General features: G+C 39.7%; 1 protein-coding gene across 2 annotated transcripts in view; it reads left to right on the top strand.

Annotated features, from left to right (window-relative positions):
* kcnh3 (potassium voltage-gated channel, subfamily H (eag-related), member 3) overlaps positions 1-26470 on the top strand; it is a 177619-nt gene that overhangs the window by 115374 nt on the left and 35775 nt on the right. For both annotated transcript variants that reach the window (XM_039818142.1, XM_039818143.1), the window contains exons 3-6: positions 6395-6523; positions 16640-16779; positions 19014-19272; positions 23076-23233. In XM_039818142.1, the coding sequence (XP_039674076.1) occupies positions 6395-6523; positions 16640-16779; positions 19014-19272; positions 23076-23233 (686 nt within the window). The remainder of the gene's footprint in view (positions 1-6394; positions 6524-16639; positions 16780-19013; positions 19273-23075; positions 23234-26470) is intronic.

Below are 26470 nucleotides of genomic sequence, written 5' to 3'. Positions count from 1 at the left end.
ATAGGCCTTAGTGGTCCCCTAATACTGTATCTGAAGTCTCTTTTATATAGACCTTAGTGGTCCCCTAATACTGTATCTGAAGTCTCTTTTATATAGACCTTAGTGGTCCCCTAATACTGTATCTGAAGTCTCTTTTATATAGGCCTTAGTGGTCCCCTAATACTGTATCTGAAGTCTCTTTTATATAGACCTTAGTGGTCCCCTAATACTGTATCTGAAGTCTCTTTTATATAGACCTTAGTGGTCCCCTAATACTGTATCTGAAGTCTCTTTTATAAAGACCTTAGTGGTCCCCTAATACTGTATCTGAAGTCTCTTTCCCGAAATTCAGCCTTGGTGCAGAATTACAGCCACTAGAGCCAGTCCCACAATGAGCTTTCCTTAGGATGTGCCATTTCTGTGTCTGTAGCTTTAAATACTATTGAGGAGGAGAGAGGGGGAGGGGGGGGGGGGGTTGGCCTTGACCAACTGCCATGCTTCGCTTGTTTGCAAGCCATGATGTCTCTCTCTCTCTCATGGGCGGGCCAAATTCTCTGGGTGGGCAAAGCAGAGAAAGGGGAGGTAACCTTGCTCCTTATGACCTCATAAGGAGAAGATTCCTGATTGGCCCATCTGAGCTTTCATTTTCTCAAAGGCAGAGCAGGATACCCAGGGCTCGGTTTACACCTATCACCATTTCTAGCCACTGGGGGACCATAGGCAGGCTGGGGGAACTCATATTAATGTTAAAAAAAACTCATAAAGTGAAATTTTCATGCCATGGGACCTTTAAATCTAAACTATGAATGAACCCTCCAGTTGTTTTATTGGGCCAATAACTGAGGATTTGCATCTCATATCGTTTTTCCTGACAGACACAGAAAGTTTCATAATGCATGTGAGTCATTTCCGAAGTTGTAAGTTAAGGAGCCCCCCCCATCCATGCTCCTGTTTGGATGCTTGTTATTATGTTTTTCTTTGTCTTAAGAACACTGAGCAAAACCTAAACTGTTAAACAGAGATACAGTATAAGCGTATGACCAAAAGAAACACAGGGTTAGCAAAGCTTTTCTCTCACAAACACACAAATGACAAGTTAGAAGTGTTTTATGTGTTTTATCAGCTCGTGAGCTCACATTAGCGTTTAAGCTGTTCCACAGGGGAGCAATGGAAAGAATGAACACATTCATATCCAGCTCTTTCTCTCAGATCACCATGCTTCTCGCCTGGGGCACAATTTTAAAATTTAATTTTAATGCATACAAATTCATAATATATTCATACAAATATGATTTACAGGCCAATACATTAACTGGAATTACTGGGAATTCAAATCTATAAACAAAAATAACAAAATTAAAAAGGTACAGAAAAAAAAAAAAGAATTACCTGACAATTGCGCTAGATTAAACGCCTGGGGCACAATTTGAAAATTGCATTTTAGTGCATGCCCATAACATATTCACATAAATATGATTTACAGGCCAAACAAATAAACAGGGATGACTGGGAATAAACATTTCAAAAAAATAAAAAAGAAGTCATGATAAAAGGTCCTAGGATCACTAAAGTCGTCAGCATTGCCATCCATAGAGCCATAGAGCAGGGTTTCTCACTTTTATTTCCTTCAAATATCACGCTGATCATTTGTGATGTAAACCGGAGAGAATGTCGCGGTTTCACCCCTATAGTTCGTTAAAACTTAAAAATAACACATCTGTGCTCTTCACTATTAGGGTTTGGAGTCGCTTGCAGACAGTTAGAAAAACATCGTTTTGAATTTGAAATTAAAACCATGATATTTGTACCAAATCTACTTGCGGACCTCCAGGGGTCATTTTTGTTTATTTTTATAGAATATTGTCGTAGAGAAAAAAAAAAAAAAGTTTGTTTTTTTTTTCCCCTCCCCTTTCCCTTTGCCCTCCCTTAAAAAAAAAAAAAAAAAAAAAAATTTTTTTTAAAAAAAAAAAAAAAAAAAAAATAATAATTATTTATTAAATAAAAAAAAAATTAAAAAAAAAAAAAAAAAAAAAAACAAAAAAAAAAAAAATAAAAAAAAAAAAAAAAAAAAAAATATATATATATAATATATGTATTTTTGTTCATGCCAAAAAAGCAAATCCATTGAATACCTTACCTAAAGATAATAATAATTTAATAAATAGTCAATATGATGTCTGTATAATTGCTTATAATTATGCATGGGGAGGCAGAAAAGAGGACAGCACATGCTGTTACAGTACTGGGATTGTTTACCATCGTGTTCCAGTCAAACAGGGACAAATCCAGCCTCAATATGGCTGATGTTTTTATTGAGCCTGACCTCTCGCTTGTGCAAATGCATTATTTACATGCATGATCCCCCTGTAGGGAATTAGTCCCGGAGATGCAGAAAGACAGTATGCAGTGTGCCACATGCAGCACACAAAGTCACGGATTACAGGTGAGTAACAGAAAACCAAAACAGCTGGTTTTGGCCTGATTTCATGCATGCATGTAGTAGCAGCAGCAGCAGCAGGGGGTTACTTTTCTTAAGTCAGCAAATCCCATGAAAAGACCAAAACCAGCAATGAACTGATAAAGAAAACACGTATTCTGTGAGCATATCAAAGGCGGTTAAATCTTCTTCCTGTGTGCCATAGAGCTCCATTGTTGTCCAACAACTATAAAAATCAATGTTCCTTCATTACCATGAACACATATTTGCAGAATGACCCATTTCAGAATAATCTAAATGATATTAGAGTAAAATTATTAAAATACCACTGGTGGAATGTAACTAAGTACATTTACTCAAGTACTTAAGTACAAATGTTGAGGTCTTTTCTTTTCATGCCACTTTCTACTTCTACTCCGTTACATTTCAGAGAAATATTGTACTTTTTACTCCACTACATTCACCTGACAGCTTTAGTTTCTTTACAAATTAGGTTTTTGCACACAAAGCACATGTAGTTTATAAAATATGATGTTTTATTATAAATTAAACTAGCCAACAATATACAGGCCTACAAGTCCAGCTGAAATGATTAGACCATTAAACACTTGGCAGAACAGTTTGGATTGTTTCCTGTTTTCTAAAATTAAGATTTACTGCATTGTGTACATTGGGTACTTTTTCCTGATGATAGTTACTAGTGCTGTCAAACGATTAAAATATTTAATCGCGATTAATCGCATTAATGTCATAGTTAACTCGCAATTAATCACAATTAATCACATATTTTTATCTATTCTAAATGTCCCTTGATTCCTTTTTGTCCCATTATTTTTTCTCATTTTAATGCTCTTATCAACATGGAAAAGTGGATCAGCTTGCTTTGTGCTTTTGTCGCCTGGCTTTGATGAGGGGGGGCGGAGAATTGGCATCAGCTGTGTGCTTGGCCATCAAGTGGTATTTCAGACGGGACGTGCTGCGATGATAGCTCAGTTCACAACGACAAAACACACACATCAATTTGGTCTTGTCAATGAAACCATTTGGCAACTTTTTGAAAGTAAACTTTCCATTCAGAATCTTATTGCCATCCATTTTGGCAAATGACGCCGTTAAAATGGATTTGCGTTAATGCCGTTAATAACGCCTTTAAGTGACAGCACTAATACTTACATACTTTTACTTAAGTAACATTTGATGTTGTGATTTATAAAGATGTGTTGCACTTTGCCAGAGTTACAGAGAAAGTGAAATATTTGCCTCTGGGATTTAGTGGAGTAGAAGTATAAAGTAACAGTAACAGTAATATGGGAGTACCTACAGCTGGGCGATATATCGATATTATATCGATATCGTGATATGAGACTAGATATCGTCTTAGATTTTGGATATCGTTATATCGTAATATGGCATAAGTGTTTGTCTTTTCCTGGTTTTAAAGGCTGCATTACAGTAAAGTGAACTTACCAGACTGTTGTAACTGTTCTATTATTCGCCTTTACCCACTTAGTCATTATATCCACATTACTGATGATTATTTATCAAAAATCTCATTGTGTAAATATTTTGTGAAGGCAACAATAGTCAACACTACAATATCGTGAAAGCACCAATAGTCAACACTACAACATCGTGCTTGAGTTAATGTACTGGATTACATCCCACCGCTGCTTTCAGCCAGAGAGTGAAACGCTGCTTTCAGCCTACTGTTAAATTACTCTTTGAAATCTGTTGATTTAACAAACTTTTGATGACCCCCGTCATTTTGTGTCGTACCTTTTTACCAACTTAAGGAAACAACACCGCCCCTGATTTCATTCAGAGTCTACACATCTGCTAGACTCCTCTTAGAAATGTCATCACGAAGACGGATGGCTTGAAAGATGCATGTTCTGCGGTGGTAAGAAATGAAATCTCCATTTGCAAGGCAGCCAGAAGAATCCCATATATCAACGGTGTACGTGTTGTCTGTGGTATCCTAGCCTACAGTTGAGGCACAGACTTGTGGAGCTTTTTATTTTTATTTTTTGGGGGGCATTTTAGGCCTTTATTTGTATAGGACGGCTTAGACTTGAAAGGGGAGAGAAAAGGGGAATGACATGCAGCAAAGGGCCGCAGGTCGGAGTGGAATCCGCGGCCGCTGCGTCAAGGAGTAAACCTCTATATATGGGTGCCCGCTCTACCAGGGGAGCTTACCAGGCGCCCAACTTGTGGAGCTTTAAAGGGAATCTATACTTCCTGCTCTCTCCACACTGCATGTGCTCCCATGGGGGATCAGGTGAATTCTGAAATTATAGATAGCACAGAAAAAAGCCGCTTCTCATCCAGGCTGAAAGGCAACTTTGAACACAATCACGCTGTAGCTGCAGGCAGGCGACGCTAACCCCTGAATGTAATGAAGGTACGGCCACATATGGGAACGTTCTGGGAATATAATATCCTCTCAACCGGTCGAGGCAAATCCTTTCTTTTCATGAATGATGTACAAACCATGGGATAGTGAGCCGGGTAATGAGTGAACTTGTGAAAACAAAGTCAGTCCGTCCTTAACATTTCTTTTCACTGTTTCACTTTTACTGCACTATCTTTCTCTAAGCACCTAATTTAAAGTCTATGTGTGTTCAGAGGGCCTAATCTGTACCTTTAGCCAGTATGTGTTCATCACAGGGATTTAAACATACAGGCTCAACCTGGATTCCTTGTTAACTCTCACTGGCTCACTCACATATACCTGTATATTTTTCCACAGTGTCAGTCTTACAATCAGTAGCTAAGTACATAATACCTAAGTACAATTTTTGTTTCATTTTCTGCTACATTATACTTCTACTGCACTACATTTCAGAAGCGCATTTTGTACTTTGGACTGCACTACATTTATTTCATGAATTACTTTGCAGATTCAGATTACTAACACAAGATATAATCAACAAATAAATCCTGATTCAATGTTATAGATGAGGATGGAATTTTCTTGATCCCCGGGAGGAAATTCATAAGCCACCCAGCAGATGAAGTGGTTAAAATGAGCTCCACCTTTTGCCAGCTGCAACATTAAAGTGATGAACACATTAATGCTTCAATAATTATAATCCAATAATATGGTATAGATTAGTCTGAAATTGGCCATTTTGCATGATGAGTACTTTTACTTTTGGTACTTTAGATATGTTTTGTTTCTAATATTTGAATACTAAGACACTGCTGCAACATGTCGACTCCAAAGCTTCATACCAACGTGCCTAACTTTGTTTGGTGGGCTGCGATTGGACAGTTGGTGTTAAGCTGTTACTCTGCCAGTTAATATAGTAGTACACTATATTTGAATGTACATATTAGGGCTGCACGATATGAGGAAAATATATAATTGCAATTATTTTTGACTGATATTGCAATTGCAATATGATTCACGATATTAGAGGGAATGATCAGTTTTGTGTCATTCTCATTTCATTTCATTGAAAAAAAAAAACAGGGGCCTAGGACTGAGCAATTAATCATTGTTAAATCCAAATCGGGATTTGAAAGAATACGATTAGCTAATTGTGAAGACCTTGAGTAATCCTATGTTCAATATTTCTTATTTTCCTTAAATTACACCTCTTATTTGAAAAAAATGTTATTCCTCTTTTTATTATTATATTTACTGTTATTTCATAAGATAAATGCTGGAATAATGTTTCATATCACAGATTCAGGGTTCCATGCTTATTAAACCTATGTTCTGATCCTTGCATAAGAATATAGAGCGGTTTGGATGGTGTTTCATGTTATAATGCTCCATGACATGTTTTATCTGCTCCACAGTGAATATTAAACGTATACAGTAACCCCCCCTTCAATATGGATATTGCACTATAGTCCACATTGTGATTTCAATAAAATTGCGATTAATTGTGCAGCCTGAGTACATGTGGGTGGAAAAGATTGACATTGACATTGACCGTGCATGTTTGCCTTTGTGTTGTCTCTCTCCAGGAACACAGTTCTGGTGTCTTCTGGACATCGTACCCATTAAGAATGAAAAGGGGGAGGTGGTTCTGTTCCTTGTGTCGCACAAAGACATCAGCGACAAGAAGAAGGACACGGAGCAAGGACCCGACACAGGTGAGTTTATATGGATAATAGTCTCTATCCTTGACATTCCACTCCACTGGATTTCACTCATTTAGGCCCGATATCTGGCTTCCTATGTGTTGGCATTTTAAACTCCGGTGGATTTGTGAGGACTATGGTTAACTGCTCCTCAGATCTCTGCAGGGTAAATCCAGACAGCTAGCTAGACTATCTGTCCTATCTGAGTTTTCTGTCGCACGACTAAAACAACTACACCAAAACAAGTTTCTTCCGAGCCTATTTTGCAGTGGCACCGCTGCTTTTCTCCGGTGCTTAGCACCGCCAAGACAATTCTGATTTAAAGAAATGCCATTAAACCAGAGCACGTTTTCCTCCCATCCCTGAATGCTATGTGGACTAGCGACTAGCGAAACTATATGGATAACTGCTCACAGTTCTCTTAATGGATGTTAGCATTCAAAGTAGAGCTGCAAAGATGAATTGATTAGTTGTCAACTATTACTGTAAAGTAATCGCCAACTATTTTGATAATCGATTCATTGGTTTGAGTGATTATTTATGAAAAAGAAGTAAGAATTCTCTGATTCCAGCTTGTTAAATGTGAATATTTTCTAGTTTCTTCTCTCCTCTGTGACAGTGAACTGAATATCTTTGAGTTGTGGAAAAAACACAACATTTGAGGACGCCGTCTTGGCCTTTGGCCTTCACTGATCCCCATTGTTCACCATTTTCTGACATTTTAGAGAGATCAAACAACTAATCAATGACTCGAGAAAATAATCCACAGATGAATCGGTAATCACAGCATAATACGAAGAATCTACCCTAAAGCGTGTAAATACCATCTCCTTCTTTAAATTGCATTCCCTTACCTACATATAGAAGAATAGAAATTAAAAGAAAAAAAAATGAAAATTCTCTGATTGCAGCTTCTTAAATGTGAATATGTTCTAGTTTTTTCACTCCTCTGTGACAGCAAACTGAATATCTTTTGAGTTGTGGACAAAACAAGACATCTGAGGACATCATCTTTGGCTTTTGGAAAACACTGATCCACATTTTTTACAATTCTCTGACATTTTATAGACCAAACAACTAATCGTTAAATAATCTACAGATTAATTTGACAAAGAAAATAATCTTTAGCCTAGATGCAGCCCTAACTCAAAGTTGTCCTACAACACTGACTACAAGTCGTCTAAATGAGGCAAACCCACTGAGCTAAGGTATTCTGATTGGTCCTCTTTATCTCCTTTAGAGCTGCTATTTTCTAATTTGACAGTGTAATTTTGGCGTGCAGACTGCTTTGCCTTTCAGATATTAACTGCCACTGCAGTTATTATAATTGCACGCAAACATTAATTAATTGTCATCACTTGTTTCATCCTGCGTCTTTTCCTCAGTGTACAGTAAATCTCACACTGATTAGATCAGTGTGTCTGTCAATGTAAATATCACATTAATATGAATTACACATGGTGAATCATAAACATCCCATCAGAGATGACACACACACACGCTTATGATAATGCAGATACTTGATACACATGAAATTACCAGGGAGTATTTGTGAGTTAATTAAAGAGGTAATTAGAGGAATATGCAAACTCTACTCTGTTTTTATACACAATGAGTGACATGAAGACTTTAGGAAATAAAAAATACATCTTGTAAATTAATTGATCTTAAAATATCCTGATATCTAGTACAAACCCGATTCCAAAAAAGTTGTGACCCTGTATAATTGTGAATAAAAACAGAATGCAATGATGTGGAAGTGTCAAATTTCAATATTTTATTCAGAATACAACATAGAGGACATGTCAAATGTTTAAACTGAGAAAATGTATCACTTTAAGGGAAAAATAAGCTGATTTTAAATTTCATGGCATCAACACATCTCAAAAAAGTTGGGACAAGGCCATGTTTACCACTGTGTGGCATCCCCTCTTCTTTTTAGAGTCGGCAATGGCGAATGGCACGGTGGATTGTGTTCACCGACAATGTTTTCTGGAAGTATTCCTGAGCCCATGTTGTGATTTCCATTACAGTATCATTCCTGTATGTGATGCAGTGCCGTCTGAGGGCCCGAAGATCACGGGCATCCAGTATGGTTTTCCGGCCTTGACCCTTACGCACAGAGATTGTTCCAGATTCTCTGAATCTTTGGAAGATAGTATGCACTGTAGATAATGATAACTTCAAACTCTTTGCAATTTTTCTCTGAGAAATTCCTTTCTGATATTGCTCCACTATTTTTTACAGCAGCATTGGGGGAATTGGTGATCCTCTGCCCGTCTTGACTTCTGAGAGACACTGCCACTCTGAGAGGCTCTTTTTATACCCAATCATGTTGCCAATTGACATAATGAGTTGCAAATTGGTCCTACAGCTGTTCCTTATCTGTTCTTTTCCGGCCTCTTATTGCTACCTGTCCCAACTTTTTTGGAATGTGTAGCTCTCATGACATCCAAAATGAGCCAATATTTGGCATGACATTACAAAATGTCTTATTCCATTCCTTTTTAACTCACAATTTGTACAGTGTCCCAACTTTTTTGGAATCGGGTTTGTATAACTAAAATAACTGTTTCGGTCGTTTTAGCGACGCACTGCCCCAGATATGGGTGTTAACTCTTCATGTAAATGTGTTCATGTTAATGTTTAAATGTTTAGAGCACCAGTGTTAAACTCAAGGCTCACGGGCCGAATCCGACCCCTTGTAGATTTAGATCCGGCCCATATTTCAATTTAAATTTAGATTTAGATTTCAAATAGATTTTGGCCCGACTAGTTGTGCGCCAAACCAAAAACACCGTAAAATGTTTTTCAAACTGCAATAACGTGACATTCAAAGCAGAAATTGGTAGAGTTGCTGGCTTTGAGGAATCGCCGTCCTACGTGGCAAGTACATCAAATTCTAACTGGCCCCCGTCTAGTTTTGCAGGGGGTGGAGAAATGGCGGCAGTGAGCGATTTCACATTTTTACAGCTTTAACTTTACATCTCCGAGCCTATATGAAACATAAAAAAATATTTTCACCATATGGGACCTTTCAAATTTGAACCCAAACCATGAGCTTACCTTGAACCTAACCAAGTTGTTTTTGTGTTTTTGACAGGCCCAGAAAAATGTCGTCCTGCCAATCATATACTGTAGGAGTATCGCATCAGGAAATGCTTCCACAGTATGTGTCGTTCTAGCGAGCACGGATGGTATTTGGTCTTTTAATTTGGAGGACTTGATCTAAAGCTGTCATTTTTTGACTAAAATATTAAATATATTTTGCCAGGATACTGCACCTGTAGGATTTATGAAAAGAGCCCCAAATCAGGGCAGTCCCTCTCCTTTCAGTTAGGACCTGACTAGTCTCGCATTGCCAGACCTTCTTCCACAGCGTAGAAGAGGAAGGCTATTTTGCAAAAGTGTCGCTGCAAAATAGCCTCGGGAAGGAACTTGTTTTGGTGGAACGTGTACGTTTAAAAGTTGTTTTAGTCGTGCAACAGAAAACTCAGATTGAACGGATAGTCTAGCTAGCTGTCTGGATTTACCCTGCAGAGATCTGAGGAGCAGTTAACCATAGTCCTCACAAATCCGCTGGAGTTTAAAGTTCCAACACAAAGAACGTGCAAGGTAGCGGACATCCGGCCGTAAACGGGGGGGAATCCGACGGAATTTCCGTGGCATTTCCCAGAGCTTAGCGCTGACCATGACGATTGTGATTTGTTTAAAGAAATGCCAATAAATGCCTCCGCAGCGCTGTGGAGGAAGGTCTGGCAATGCGAGACTAATCCATAAGTAACACAATGACATCCGACGGAGCAAAGTGGAACGTTGTGGATATAGACTTGTTAGGACCTGAATAAAAGATTGTTGTTTTTTTGCCTGTGGCCTAAGTCGGTCCACCTACCTGACATAACGTCTGACCAATACAAACATCATAGTTCCAGATGTGTTGGTTACCTGGTTGTATTTTTCCTGGGGCACACATTATCGACTGACGCTCCACCAGCTCCTGAGTGACTCGGCAGGTTTGTTGTTTTGTCCTCTTGATTGAGCAATCCCAGCATGCAAAGCTAAAAGAGCAGACTTAAGAGGTGTGTGTTGACTGTTAAGGGAATGCCTGTGTTGAAAAACCTCTGTATTCAATATTTTTGTAATCCAGCAGACTTTATTCTGCAAACATTGAATACACAGTTATTACAGCCATTCAAATCTTACTTTTAAACGTCCTGTTGCCAGCTGAGTTCACTCCAAAGAGTCTGAATAGCGACCCTGGAGAGAGACGGGCAGGGAAGCAGAGTAATCAAGACTCTTAAGATGAAGTGGAGTGTTTAAAGTTTTAGTTTTAGTTTTTTTAGATTGGCTTTCAGAGCTGCTGTCTGTACTGCTTCCTGGGGGGAAAGAGCACCTGCTTGAAATCACTTTTCCGATTTCCCCCCTCTACATGCACAGCTCCCTCATTTGGCTGTATATCTCATTGGCTTACCACTGAAATGTTTGAAGCCTGCCTTCATATACTCAGCTGTGTTTTACACACTGCATGAGTTATTACATTTCAAATTCAAGCTTCCAGATTTGGATTGCAGCACACACCACAGGGGACAAAGACAAACAACAGAATAGACGGAAAGGCAAGGCGAGAGAGAGACCAAAGGCTTAAATGGCTTCTATTTCTGATTCATCACTGAGATAAGACTATACCCACTTTCAAAATGTTTTTGAGTTTCTGCTAAATTAACCACCTCTGGATGTGAGAACGAAATGAAACGGGGAATAAGTGACAAACAAGTAGAAAACGAGGGACAAGTAAAGACTCTTGACATTTATGATGTGTTGAGTTGACACAAACAATTCCATTTACCTGCTTTCTGCTCCTCAGTGGGAGTCTGCTGACTGGATTAACGGTTCACTTTTGGCACTTAGAGCAGTGTGATGTGCCTTTTGCAAAGCGCAAAATCAGTTTGTGAAATGGAAGGGGAGGCGAGAAAGGAAAGAAAAAGACATGAAACACATTTACGATTGAAAAAAAAATCAAAGAAAGACAGACATAATTGTGCCGATAAACACTCACAAAAGTACCTTTTAAAAACAGACACACACTGATATGCACGACATTCCCCCACTAGCAAACAGAAAACGTACTGTATATTCTGAAAACCAGCACTGTTAGCATTCACAGCATTATAAGAATCTAACCTAAAGTGTGTAAATACCATCTCCTTTTTTTATATTGCATTCCCTTCTCTGCCAACTGTAAATGCATGTTTAACAGTTGCAGGTTAAAATAGACTGCATCCTTCTCTACACATACAATCATTTTAGTTTCACGGGGCATTATGTATATTAATCGATTAGTTGTCGACTATCTGAATTCATCTCAAAGCTTTAACTAGAGCTGCAAAGATTAATCGATTAGTTAGCTGCTAAATTAATCGTCAACTATTTTCATAATCCACCAATTGATTTAAGTAATTTCTTTTTGTTTGGGCATTTTTAGGCCCTGATTGTGACAGGACAGCTTAGACATGAAAGAGGAGAGAGAAGGGAATGACATGCAGCAAAGGGCCACAGGTCGGAGTCGAACCTGCGGCTGCTGCGTTGAGGACTGAGCCTCTGTAAATGGGCGCACGCTCTACCAGGTGAGCAACCCAGGCGCCCCCGAATTGAGTCCTTTGTATGAAGAAAAACAGATTCTGTAATTCCATCTTCAGACCAAACAACTAATCCATTAATCGAGAAAATAAAACGGTAGTCGGTAATCGGTAGTTGCAGCCCTATTAAGAAGCACATTTTCCCAAAATGTCTAACTATTCCTAAATTTTAGTGTGTTAAAGTATCGGCCAGTGACGTCTGAAGGCAAACGGGTTTATAGCTGAATTGCCAAACTGCAAAGTGGGGTGAAAAGCCGCCATCGCCATAGAGAGGCGCGGGACGCTTTCACCAATCATGTGAGGATAACAGCACACACTATCTGGTGGTGTAAACCAGTGGTTCCCAAACATTTTCACATCAAGGACCCCTAAACTGACACAATATAGACCACGGATGCCCATTTGATGGCAAGGATTTGCTTTTAGATGTTTTATTACAGAAAGTGTATGGAACAAATGACCCAAAAAGTAATATTTCTTGTCATTGGGTTACTTATGGATTAGTCCTTGCATTGCTAGACCTTCCTCCACAGCGCTGCGAAGGAGGGTCTGGCTAGTCCACACAGCATTCTGGGATGGGAGAAAAACGTGCTCTGGCATTTCTTTAAAACAATCACAATTGTCTCGGGCAGCACTAATCTCCTCTGGAAGGAACTTGTTTTGGTGGAACGTGTTTACGTTCAAAAGTTGTTTTAGTCGTGCGAGAGAAAACTCAGATTGGACAGATAGTCTAGCTAGCTGTCTGGATTTACCCTGCAGAGATCTGAGGAGCAGTTAACCATAGTCCTCACAAATCCACCGGAGTTTAGAACGCCAACACAAAGAAAGAGTGACATCCGACGGAATTTCCAGATTGATTTGATAATACAGGCAGAAAAGCTGGATTTTGGGGACATTTCTCATCTCTTTTATTGTGTTGAATCATCACTGAAGGTGCATCGTTTTTCAGGAAGCTTACATGTTGGCAAATTGTACCCGGCATTTCTATCACCAATTTTAAAGTTATCCCATCAGCCTCCCCTGATCAAAAATCTAGCCTCTTCCTCTTTTTAAAGTAGTAAGAATACCCTGCTTTAATGTAGCTCAGAAGACCAACTTTTAACTTTGCTACCACTAGTTACTCCTCTTTAAATCTTCCTAGAAGAACATTGACTCTAACCGCACAGATTCACAACAAGCATACCTCTCTTGTACATCTGTCCAACAGATGCCGGTGCAAACGCTGTATGGAACTGTCCTCAGACAGAAAACACACACCATGTTTATGCCACATGTCTGTTCGCTGTAAAGGGCATGTGAATAACCCCAAACTGAATTCTACATACAGAGAGAAAGAAAGAGTCCCCGCAAACAGAGAACCATCTGAACTGTTTGAAATCCATCCTAGATACGATGAACAAATCAAATTTACCGGCTGAATATGAAAATGATTCAGTTACAGGCAGGGCATCATATTATGGACAAACAGAGGGACATTCATGAAAGGAAATGCAAAATGGAAATGGAGAGAGCAAGAAAAGATTTTCCATCTTGATGATGGCTTAACAGAAAACAACTCCCTTAATCTACCTATGCAGGGGTGATTCCAGGATTTTTAAAGTAGGGTGGCACAGGGGGGACCAATAATCAGTCAGGGGGCGCCCCGGAGGGTGGACATTTTATCAGAATACCACATAGATAATCTGCTTGGAAATAAATTAAATATTGGATAGGATAGAACAACACAATGTAATTCTGCTAAATAAAACATCACATTCATTATTAATTTCACTTGTTTTCATTTAAAACCATTTGTATATCCGAATACAATACACATTTTGTACAAGCTCAGTCTGCCACTTTAAAAAAACAAAAACAATTCCAGCGCTGGTTCTATGGTATCCAGTGTTTTCTCCAGGTTTGTAAAAGACTTAGGTGCACTTATTTTGCAAGGTAGTTTAGGGGTCCTCGCTCAAGGAAATTGAACGGATTTTTTTTAAATATTCAATTTTACATCATTTTGGACCATTATTATTACCATATCTGTTAGGGGTGCACGATTCAGAAAATGTCACGATTCGATTCGATATCGATTGTTAGGCTGAATTGATTTTTTTGCACACCCCTAATATCTGATAAAAAAGAATAACACTCAAAAGCTTAAAGACCAAACTTGCTAAAGAAGTCCACTTAGAGCCGACTACAATCAGTAGATCTGAGAGAAGTCATTTAGTTACATTTATTGGCTTAGTTGCTGCCCAAAAGGGTTTGGTGCTGCGCCTAAGCCTTAGCCTGGAAATCCAGACCCAAAACCCGAAAGATTAAGGTCTGGCATTGAGTAATGAAAGTGGCCCAACTCGAGGGGCGGCACCAAGCATGCATTTGAAAATCTCACTGCACTCAATTGGATAACAATACGACCAACCACAACAATACACGGGGTGACATATCCAGAGCCCTATACGCTTAGCTACCAGCAGAGCTAACTGGTAGATTAAACTGTCGTCATCTGTTTAGCTCGCCTCTGGCCCGACTATGTCAGATACATCGATGTGATTGGTGCAGCTCGGCTACAAGGGCATAGTTAATGAGCATCATTACTCGATGCCAAGGTGACTCGCTGAGCAAATTCAAATTGTGCTCTCACGAGAACTCTACATTTCCAGGGTACCTAAGCCTAACAATGGTAGGGATAACCCTGATATCAGAATTTTAGATAGTTACCATGGAAACATGAATTGGTCATGTGATAAGGGCTGGGAAAATTGGCAGAACAGGCAACCACGTGACAGTACTCTGATCCAATGGAAATCACAATCTCCCAATGGATTGGGGGGTCGGGCACCAGGGAGAACCAATCATATGTCAGGGGCGGCCGGTGCCACCCTGTGCCCCCCTTTTAGCCTCGTCCCTGTACCTACAGTACTTCTTTGTCTCCTTTTGTTTCTTTACCTTACCTGATCTAATCTTTCGGTATAAATAATGACAAAAAGGATGTTGTGAGGTGTTGGAGATGTCCAGCCATTCTTTTGGATTCTGTTCTGTAAATACAGATCTGGATGTCAGCCCAAACTGAGCATCGAATTCTACCTAAAGAACAAGCTTGTTAAGTCGATAAAGAGCTACAAAGGCAGGGAGAAGATCATTATCATATCCGATATTTACCCAAACACTCGAGCAGCATGGGATGCACATCAGAGTATAGAACTGGCACAGAGGAGTCATGATCAAACAAACAGGGAATTCCACTCTGAAACATGCAAATGTTTGACTCATCTGAGACTGGAGGCTGCTTCACTGAGAAAGCTTTGTGCTATAAACAGATTTCTACAAAGTAAGAAGTTAGATGAGGATTTCTTTTTGACAGGTGAAACAACGGAATAGCAAACACTAGCAAACATAGGAAAAAGAAATCTGCTTGGGAAGTGGCTTCAAATGTTTACAGCCTTGGTGAGTAATGTTGATCTAGTCCTGTGTATGTTGTATGACTATACTGTATATTTTAACGGCATTCACAGTTGTATTTTAGCTTTTTACATTTCGAATTGCATAATTTGCCGACAACTTTTGTCGGCCATGGCGGTTGGATTTGGGAGATTATTTTGACATTTTGGGTGTTTTTCTCCGATGTTGTTGTCGCTTTTTTTGACCTTTGACACTTTGACACACAGCGTTTTTGTTGCTTTTTACCAAATGAGCAGCTTTGTATGAGAAAAATTCTATAACGGCCTGACAAAAAAAAAATATGTTCTGTATTTTAACCGTAGGTACTCACAAAACTGCCGTTTTGTAATTAAGGGGCGAAGTCCGGAAAATGAGCCGCCAGTACTTTACTTTACTCTACTTACTAGAGTCGATTTTTTTCAATTTTCTGTCCTGTTGTGCTTCTTGTGGTCTCAGTTTATGTTTCAATCTTTCCATTACAAGGAGTTCTTCCACAATTGTTAGCCATTGGTTCTTCGGTAATGGTGATTCCTCACCCCAATTCCAAGCTATCTTGCTAGCTACTAGCAGTACTTTAATCAAATATCTATCACTAGCAATAATATATTCTTCAGATAATTTACATAGATAAAGCAACAATGACCTTTTAGGAACCTCATATCTTAGGATTTATTGTACCTCCGTACTTACCTTACATTTCCCAATATACAATTATTGTTTGTTCCCAAAACAACATGAGAATGGTCTACATCAAAAACCTGCACTCTCGCCAATATTTCTGATGACTGCACAGCTGCTTGCTTTTCTTTTTTTTTTATTAAGAAACAAATCTTCCATGAAAATTCCCTCCAGATTTGTGAGTTTGTGTCCTCCAGGTATCCTGCCAATCTATGTCTGACTTTTCTACATTGAGGTCTTTCTCCCATTTCACCTTGATCTATTACAGACAATGTTTTCACTGCCTCTGACTTTTGGGTTCAGAGTGTTTCAGTCAACACAGCTTGGTTTAAATTCTCATCGCGTGTTGTGGATTGGATTGTGGCTCAGCATGTTCCCATCTCCTTCACAGATGAGGAGACGGGTCTGGAGGTGCATCAGGTAACTCGCCCTCCAGGCTTCAACGCCAACCGGCGCCGCAGCAGAGCGGTTCTCTATCACCTGTCAGGACACCTGCAGAAACAAGACAAGAGCAAACTCAAGATCAACAATGTGAGTTTCTCTGTCTACACGGATACATCTGTAGAAAAGGGTTTCATCTATTTCCCTGAAAGACTGGTATAACTCTGTGCTCACTAACTACCCATGTTCATTATATTTATAAGGTGTTTGGTTTAGAGTAAGGCTGGGCAATATAGCAATATAAATCAATATGGATATTAGATACCGTAATATCGTAATATGACACGTGTTGTCTTTTCCTGGTTTTAAAGGCTGCATTACAGTCAAGTGATGTCATTCTCTGAACTTTCCAGACTGTTCTAGCTGTTCTATTATTTGCCTTTACCCCATTTATCATTATATCCACATTACTGATGAATATTTATCACAAATCTCGTTGTGTAAATATTTAGCGAAAGCACCAATAGTCAACACTACAATATCGTCGCAATATTGATATCGCCCAGCCCTGGTTGAGAGCTGCTAAGATGAATCGATTAGTTGTCAACTATTAAATGAGCCGCCAACTATTTAGATCGGTTTGAGTCATTTTTTTATGAAAAAGTTTTAAATTCTCTGATTCCAGTTTGTGAAATGTGAATGTTTTCTAGTTTCTTCTCTCCTCTGTGACAGTAAAACTGAAAATCTTTGATTGTGGACAAAACAGGACATTTGAGGACGTCATCTCGGGCTTTGCGAAACACTGGATCCACATTTTTCACTCATTTTCTGAGACGTTATAGACGAACAACTAATCCATTAATAGAGAAAATAATCAACAATGAAAATAATTGTAAGTTGCAGCCATAGTTCACCCCACTGTACAGTAGATGTGCTGCAGTACAGTGGCAGCACACACTCTGACAGATGGTAGGAAGGTCATCTAGGGTGTGTTCACTTCTGTCTGACTCCGGGGGGTAAAAGAGCAGCGTTTCGCTGATGTCAGCGATAAAACAAACTTGCATACCTGTGCAGTTCAACTCCTGCAAGTGTGACTCACACATATTGAGGGATAATGTATTTTTTTAGGTATAATTATTCTTGTTTTTATTTGCTTAAACATTCATTTTGTATATTAAATATCCATGGTGAAAATCATTTTAAAGATATAGTTTGTTGCATAAACACTTTGCAATTAATGAGCAGCTCGTTTGTGTTTCCTCCCTATTTCTGTCCTCAATTTCTATTAACGTTAATCTTTTTTTGAGGTGGTCATTGCAACAAGACCCTGTTTACAATAAGCCATGTCCTCAAGTAGAAAACACAACAACTTTATGATTAAAAAGAATAACAAATGCATACAGATATCTCCCAGTGAAAATAATGTGAGCTAATTATCCATTTAGAAACGCAATTTTCTCATTCAATGTCTCGCCTAATGTCATGAAAAAAACTTATTTAACAGCATGTTATTTCTGCTTTTACCAACACTGAATCAAAACTCTGCAATGTTACACACTTAACAATGAAGTGCAGTTTTAATGGCTGCACTGTTGAAATTTAAAACTTTACCTGTAAATGCCCTGAGAATATTAGATTGTATATTCCACCTGATATGCAGTAGAGTACTTGGCATTGTTGGAGACTCTTGATTTCATAACTTGTGTCTGGACAGCATGGGCTTGAAGAGGTTTAGTGAGTGTGTGCGTAACAACGTTAGGGATAGACCGATCATCGGCCCTGGATGATTATCGGGCCATTTTTTGGCAGTTTTGGCGTTTTATTTGACCGATAACCGATGAAGTTAATTAATTAAAAAGTTTTCTCATTTTGTTCAGCTAGAGCTCTGTGTCTGTCCCTCTGCTTCGGTTTCTCTCACCACTGAGTCTGACTTAATGTCATGAACACATGACACTGTCATGACACATGAACCCTAACCCTAACCCTAACCCTAACTCTAACCCTAACTTGTCATGACAAAAATCGAATGACACTTAATGACAGAAGTGTTATGTCATAAACTTTTATGACTTTTTTATAATGTTTATGACATGTTCAATTATGTAGATACCTTCAAGTAAAGTGTAACCCAAAGTTGTTTGTTGGATTTTGTCACATTCCAAAATCTTTATTTTGACTTAAAGATTTTCATTTTCACTGTAAATGCATATCGTTCCAAATATCGGTTGTCAGTTTTATTAACTACTAATAATCGATATCGGCCTTGGAAAACCAGTATCGGTTGATCCTTAAACAACATGTTATTGTGTGCAGGTGTAAAAAAAAATGAAGGTACAAAGTGGTGTTAACCTCTCTCTCTCTTTCCCCCCCTGTGTCTAATCCAGAACATGTTCGGAGACAAGCCTCCGATCCCAGAGTACAAGGTAGCAGCCATCCAGAAATCTCGCTTCATCTTGCTCCACTATGGAACCTTCAAGGCCGGCTGGGATTGGTTAATTCTGCTGGCGACGTTCTACGTGGCCGTCACTGTGCCCTATAACGTGTGTTTCACCGTGGTGGGGGGGTGGGATGAAGGGAACAGCACTGCCCCGCGGAGCCCGCCCAGCGTCAGCGACATCCTCGTAGAGATCCTGTTTATTTTGGGTGAGAGAACGTACTGCTGTGTTTGGTAACAACATTCACTCCACAAGGTAGTCTTTCCACTAGCATGTCTGCCACCACCATGGACACGAGGGGCCCTATCTTGCACTCAGCGCAATTGCCTTTGTACACCGACGCATGTATCATTCCTATTTTGCACCCGACGCACAGCGGACTTTTCCCTCCACAGACACACGTCGGTAAATTAGGGAATGAATTTGCGCTCCCGGGGGCGGTTCAGCGAAAAGAGGAGGCGTGTTCAGGCGCAAACGTTCCCTGGTGCTATTTTGCACTTTCAGAAAACAATTCCACCACTGACCAGGAAAAACCTGGTCTAAAGTCAGTGGCGCTAGTCTAAAGTCAGTGGCGCTAGTCTAAAGTCAGTGGCGCTAGTCTAAAGTCAGTGGCGCTAGTCTAAAGTCAGTAGCGCGTTATTCAGATGCTATTTTAGGGGCGCATGCTTGGCCATAATGTAGCGTGTGCACAGCGCGCATACACTTTGCTTCTCTCATCTACACGCAGCAGTTCCCATTTTTGCAAACCGTACATAATTACAAGGAAAAATATTACTGAAAATGCGCTTAAGGTGTTTGGATAGGTCAGGAGGCACTTTACAGTACAGTCCTCAAAAAGTCGCAGCATTCTTTGTGGCTTGTTGTGTTTTACACAACATTTCCATGAATGATGGATGTGTTGATGACATAAATGAGGAAATATTAGAGGACTTAAGGAGACGTGATGTTGAACTACGGCGGGATTGGACACTCCAGCGGGATCTGGTCCGGGAATGGCAATGCGCGATGCGCTCCTGGTGGAGCGGGTGGACGGAGATGGAGTGGGGGGAGGAGGAAGGGGCACAACAGGAGCAGGTGGTGCGTTTGGAGGCCCACGCTCCATGGCTGCAGCAATCCTCTCCAGACTTGAGGAGATGCGCCCGAGAGGCCGCAGCAACATCGGCACCTGGTCAAGACAGGTATTTATTACTTTGCCGCATCCCGGACAGCTCCCGCTGGCGTGCGCCAGGCAAATCCGCCGTCATAATAGCAATCCGCCACGGAACAATACGCCTGCTCTTAAAGGGAATGTGAGATGACGCTCTGATTGGTTTATTGCACGTTACGCCCAAACCACACCTAGCTACTTCAGACCAACCCATTTTAGATTTGCGTCGGGCGCAAGAGTCATTTATCCCGCCAGTATCATAGCAACAGCGCCCGAGATCAGCCCACAAAGCTGCTTGCGTTTCACGTTTGATACTTGCGTTTCAGATCGTTAAAATAGGGCCCTACATCTTTCCTACATAGGAGCAGGACTCTGTGATGCTTTCGTCTCTTTTTTTTGCTTTTGTGTCTCTTTGTAATTGTGGTGCGTCTTGTAATTGTGTTGTGTATCTTTGTCTTTGTTTTGGGTCTTTTTGTGTTTGTTTTGGGTCTCATTGTAGTAGTTTGTATCTCTGTCTTTTGTTTTTTTGTCTCTTGGTGTTTGTTTTGTGTATTTTTGTGTCTTTTTGTGGTCATTTGCATCTCTTTGTAGTCATTTTATGTTTCTCTGTGGTCGTTTGTGTCTCTTTGTGGTTGTTTTGTGTCTCTTTGTAGACGTTTTGTGTCTCTTTGTGGTTGTTTTGCCCCTTTTCATAGTTATTTTGTGTCTGTTTGTGGTCAGTATGTGGATAGTTTAAGTGTAGAGCCAAATTCGTTTCATTCATGAATCATGACTAACATACTCATAGAGGGAACACACCTGAGCGCCGCTGACGTTAACACTACTTGTTTGATAAGTTCTTTCTTTTATCAAACACCAGTGTTAGCTTCAGTAATTAACTGGATTTAATGATTGTGAAGATTGGCTATTTGTTCATCGATGTATTAACCGCCCCCGATGGAATAAAACAGCCTGTCTCTAAGAGGCTCATCAGTCATGATAAAAGTTTAGTTTAAGTTTTTAATGGTGCACACACAGCAGTCGAAGGATATGAGCCATTCACAATAGACCATTACGTCTCATTGCTAACTCATTTCCCAGAAAACAACAGGCCTCTTTGTCCCCACTGTTGTCCATCTATCTGTAGGAGAGTGTATGAGTGCTCTTCAAAGGACAATTTGCCATAATGGAAAATAGTGGACACCCTCCATCAACATTCTACAATGAAATTATATGAGCCACCCGCAGTTAAAAGATATCCTGTTTGTTAGAACTAATGGGCCAGCCTCTTTATCAATCGCTCAGAGAACTATTCATAATTTGTTCATTTCTGTTCATAAGCTGCTTTTCATGAATTAACTGCATTCTAAAAAACTAAGACCTAACTTAAGAGCCACGCTGGTGGTTTGTCATCTTTTAGCCATTGCTTTTACTGTATCTTACATCGCTGCTTTCCGACTGACTTTGGTTTCCATTAATGCCAGGATAATGATGTATGAGACTTTTATTTAATCCAAATGGGAGCAATCAAGGAGGAAGATTTATGTTTTATTTGTCGAAGAAAAACGTTGCATTTATGAGCAGTGTGGTGAGAAAACCAGTCTTAGAAGACAACCAGTGAAGAATAGTTTTTTTCATTTTCAAAGCTTGGTTGTTTCTGAAATTTTAAATGGATGCAGCTACTTTCTAACTTTTATGTATTAGATGTCAGTGTCTTTAAATGCACCAACTGTAAGAGTTTTTAATGGCCCCTGCTTATAGGTCATTTACAGCTTCTTTAAAAAAAAAAAAAAGAATAGAACAGGAAAACTCTTCTTGTTGTGTGTGCAAAAAGGCAGAATTATGACTTTGGTGTGTAAAGATGTTATTAAAGTAAGTAAGTCAAGTTTATTTCTAGAGCACATTGAAACAGCTTAAGTTGACCAAAGTGCTGTACAAAGAAGCACCCAAGGTGCTGATAAAAGCATTGAAATGTTAAAATAAAAAATAGAAACAAAACACACATACAGAAAAGCATTTAGCATTTAAAAAACATGATGGACTCTTCAGAAGAGGTAATTATCTTCACTCGAGCTTCTGCGCACTTAAGTCGCCGGACGCCACAATCTTCTGAACATAGCCATACTGAGAAATCCAGAGAGAGTTGTGTGGAGCTGACAGTCTTAATTAGCTTTGTAGCAACTCATTTGGCGATGACTCGAATGTAACGGACGCTCATTAATATCAAAAAGTTACGCACTAAAGCTTTAAGTCGAGATCGGGGGACATAGAGGAGAGATTTGTGGTGGTGTGGTGATGGAGCAGTGGATATGACACATGCCTTTAGTGTGGGAGACCCGGGTTCGTCCCTGAGCAAGACTTAACCCCTAGTTGCTCCAGAGGTGTGCGACCTTTTACATATATAGCAATTGTAAGTCGCTTTGGATAAAACCGTCAGCTAAATGACATGTAATGCAATAATTTGTCCTCAGATCTAAGAGTGCCTTAGAATATGTTTTTATTGCCTTTTGTGAGTTTTTTTTTTCCATTAACTTTTTCGAGTATTTTGTCGTTTGTTTCGACAATTTCTTTCTTTGTTGTTGATATTTTTGTCGCTTTTTTTAATACACAATCTCACCCCAAAGTCAACCTGCTGAAACATGCTGAACCTCTAGTATGGCCCCTTTACGTTTACAAGTGAATGTTAATACTAATACAGTCTTTCAGTTTAGATTTGTTAATGTCAGTTTATGTATTGCTGGCATCTCCTTGATCCGTTTTCACTGAACATGTGAATCACCATGTTTTCCTAATCATCATGTAACTGTAGTTTGTCGATGACGCCTGTGTTTTTCCTCTTGGTACTTCCTGCCGTCAGCTTCTGCTGTTGTTGTCGTCCTCTACAGACATTCTGCTGAACTTCCGAACTACTTTTGTGAGCACGTCGGGTCAGGTGGTGTACGACGCCCGCTCCATCTGCGTCCACTACGTCACCACGTGGCTCTTTGTCGATCTCATCGCCGCCCTGCCCTTTGACCTGCTCTACGCTTTCAACGTCAGCGTGGTGAGCCTTCTCTCTGTGTTTACAGTAACAAATCAGGCTTCTTCATTTTATTACATCTTTTCTTTTTTTTCTTGAGGTTTTTATATTTTATTTTCTTTTAGTGCTACCAGATATATTTGTTCTCCTTCTTTGACTTTGTGAGCTACCTAGATGTTGAATGTAATTTTGTTTTCCAGATATATTTTTTTCTTGGTTTTTCCAGGTTGTTTACTCATATATATATATACATATATATATATATATATATATATATATATATATATATATATATATATATATATATATATATATATATATATATATATATATATATATATATATACTTAGACATTATGTTTATTTTATTTTCCTGTATGTGTCATGAAATGTTTTAATATTGTCTGATTTAATGTTGTTTTGGACCCTGTAAAAACTCAGGAGCAGCACAATTCATTTCACATACGTGAAGAACGCTGGGGAGACCTTGATGACTTACACAGGAGCATTTAATGAACACTCGATAGAGGAGACAGTTTAGCAGGCAGTACAGTTTAACCACCATGTGTTATTGTGCAGTGCCGTCCCAACTCTCAGGAGTTTCTGTCCTCCTGAAGGAGTATTTAAACTCATGCTGGAGGCGTTACGTTTAGCTTAGTCTCGCTTTTCCAGACCCTCCTCGAAAGCGCGCTATAGGAGGGTCTGGCTACTCCACATAGCATTCGGAGATGTGAGGAAAACGTGCTCTGGTTTAATGACATTACTTTAAACCAATCAGAATCGTCTTGGGCGGTGCTAAGCTCCGGGAAACGTTTCTTTTGCTAAGCTCCGCACGGAGCCGCTGCAAAATAGTCGTGCGAGAGAAAACTCAGATTGGACAGATAGTCTAGCTAGCTGTCTGGATTTACCCTGCAGAGATCTGAGGGGCAGTTAACCATAGTCCTCACAAATCCACCGGAGGTTAAAATTCCAACACAAGGAAAGCGGAAGGAAACGGAAAATACATGCATCCGGCGAAATTTCCTGCAACACCGGAGCAATCCCGGAAGTGGAACGTCAAGGATATAGACTACCTGACCCAGAGCCGGCCCGACCTATAAGCGAACTAAGCGTCTGCTTAGGGCCCCTTGGCTACCAGACGGCCCCCAAGAGTGCTTGAAATGTCCAACAATAGAGCTCATAACAGAGCCGGTATAGGAGCCACATATTGGCTGTTGTTTATGGTCTCATTCATGTTGTTTGTTGATTATGGTGTTGTGCCCTGATGTTGTGGGTGGTGGGCGTTTTCATCGCGTTTTGAGCGGAAGTGATAGTCTATTTGTTTGCTTCACCTGTGCACCTGGGTTTTTTGGGCATTGACAGAGAGGGGGTGAGCCTGGGAGCGAACATTTTTTTGTTGACCGCATCACGCTGCATTAACGCAATTATTCTACTCACCAGGTAACAATTACATTTGGTAACTGCAGTGCTAAGTGTATTTTACGTGTGGAAGAAAAAGAATAAAAATCATTGCAATATAATCTCGAGCCCGTCACAGTGTGTATCTCTCAGTGTTTAGCCCCTGCGGCAGCACTTTTTTGGACTGCTTACAGCCGCAATAGCCGGTCTATTTAAAGATAGCGTTGCTGCTAATAGGTCTCACATTGGTCTTTAAATGCGTATTTGTACATTATGAGTGCTTAAACTAATAGTTGGTTAAGTGCCAAGTGCAGTGGCAACATGTAACAATGTGGAGAGTCCCCAAACCAAATCCTGCTTAGGGCCCTCAAAAGTCTAGGGCCGGCCCTGACCTGACCCTTTAAGGTAAACAAATATATAGTAGGCGCCTAAACACAGATGCTAAAGCCTAGTGCAGCCTCTCTCTCTCTCTCTCTTTCTCTCTCTCTCTCTCTCTCTCTGGGAAGTATCAGATGCTTAAGCCTAGTTCAGCTCTCTCTCTCTCTCTCTCTCTCTCTCTCTCTCTCTCTCTCTGGAACTATCAGATGCTAAAGCCTAGTTCAGCCTATCTCTCTCTCTGGAAGTATGCTAAAGTGTGGCAGGCCATCTGACCTCCAAAAGTAGACAGTCCTGAAACAAAACAGTCCCTAATCATGCAGCTGTCTAGATTCCCTGAATCTCTAGAGACAAACATAATTGTACATGAACAGGTTTGGTTATTAGAGACCGGCCGAATCTTCTCGTCCCCTGACCTGTGACCTATGAATGACCTGATGTTGTCCATCTTTGTCTCATCATACCACAACTTGGTGTTTCTGGAAATTCCACCACAGACCCCAGGAAGACTAGCAGGTTGTCTAGGCTTCAGCTAATGGGAATCCTTATAATAACCTAAAGATTTACCGATAAAGTGCTAGTATCGGTATTGGAAAGTACTGGAGTTCAGACCAAACAACAATGATAAAAAATCATATCATGCATACAGGGATAGAGGTATACAGCTGTTAAAACATAATAAAATGTATGACACACTGGTATCAGATTGGTACACGGTATCAGCCGATACCCAAGTTCAGGTATTGGAATCTGTATCAGGAAGCAAAATATGGTATGGGACCATCTCTACAATAAAATAGACTAAACTAAGTCACCTTTTGTTTTCTAGGGAAGCAAAACACTAGAATGTGGACACATACACACTCTGCACTCTCTCCGGCATTCGTTATTATCCACACTAACACACCGAGGGCAACGAGCCAAGTTAGGGGGAAGAGAAAATGAATGAATAATGTTTTTGGCTCCCTTGTGAATATATCAGATCAACATTTCATCCAAAATAATGCTCATCAGACAAACAAATGGCACCGAGCCAATTTGGTGTCAGTGCACACACTGCAGGTTTCATTTAATGTGTGTTTCTATGCTCAGAATCCGTAAAGATGATTCACAACTGCTGGCTAAATTGCTACACATGAATGCAAAATGAGTATTCTGTTTTAAATTTTAATTTGGAGTCGATATGAGAACAAATTAAATATTCATGTTTTGAATAAAACGGTCAACTACACCAACAAATTAATAATAGCACACGAGGAAAGAAATGAAATAAAGAATACTCAGTAATTTAGATCCTCGAGTGTCAAAATGATCGCACTTTTGCAGAATGGTTCCTTTTATATTTATATTTATTACTTAAACAAAACGTGTTGTATGTGTATGTATGCAAATGAGACATTATCTAATTAAATGTGTTCAGAACAGAAATGTTGGATAAAGTCAGGTTCAAAATTCTCATTTCATTTTGTTTACATATTAGAGTCAAAG

Source organism: Perca fluviatilis, chromosome 12 (genome assembly GCF_010015445.1).
Source record: "Perca fluviatilis chromosome 12, GENO_Pfluv_1.0, whole genome shotgun sequence".
NCBI lineage: Eukaryota > Metazoa > Chordata > Actinopteri > Perciformes > Percidae > Perca > Perca fluviatilis.
Note: the sequence above shows the minus strand (reverse complement) of the source record. Positions and strands in the feature narration are given on the sequence as shown.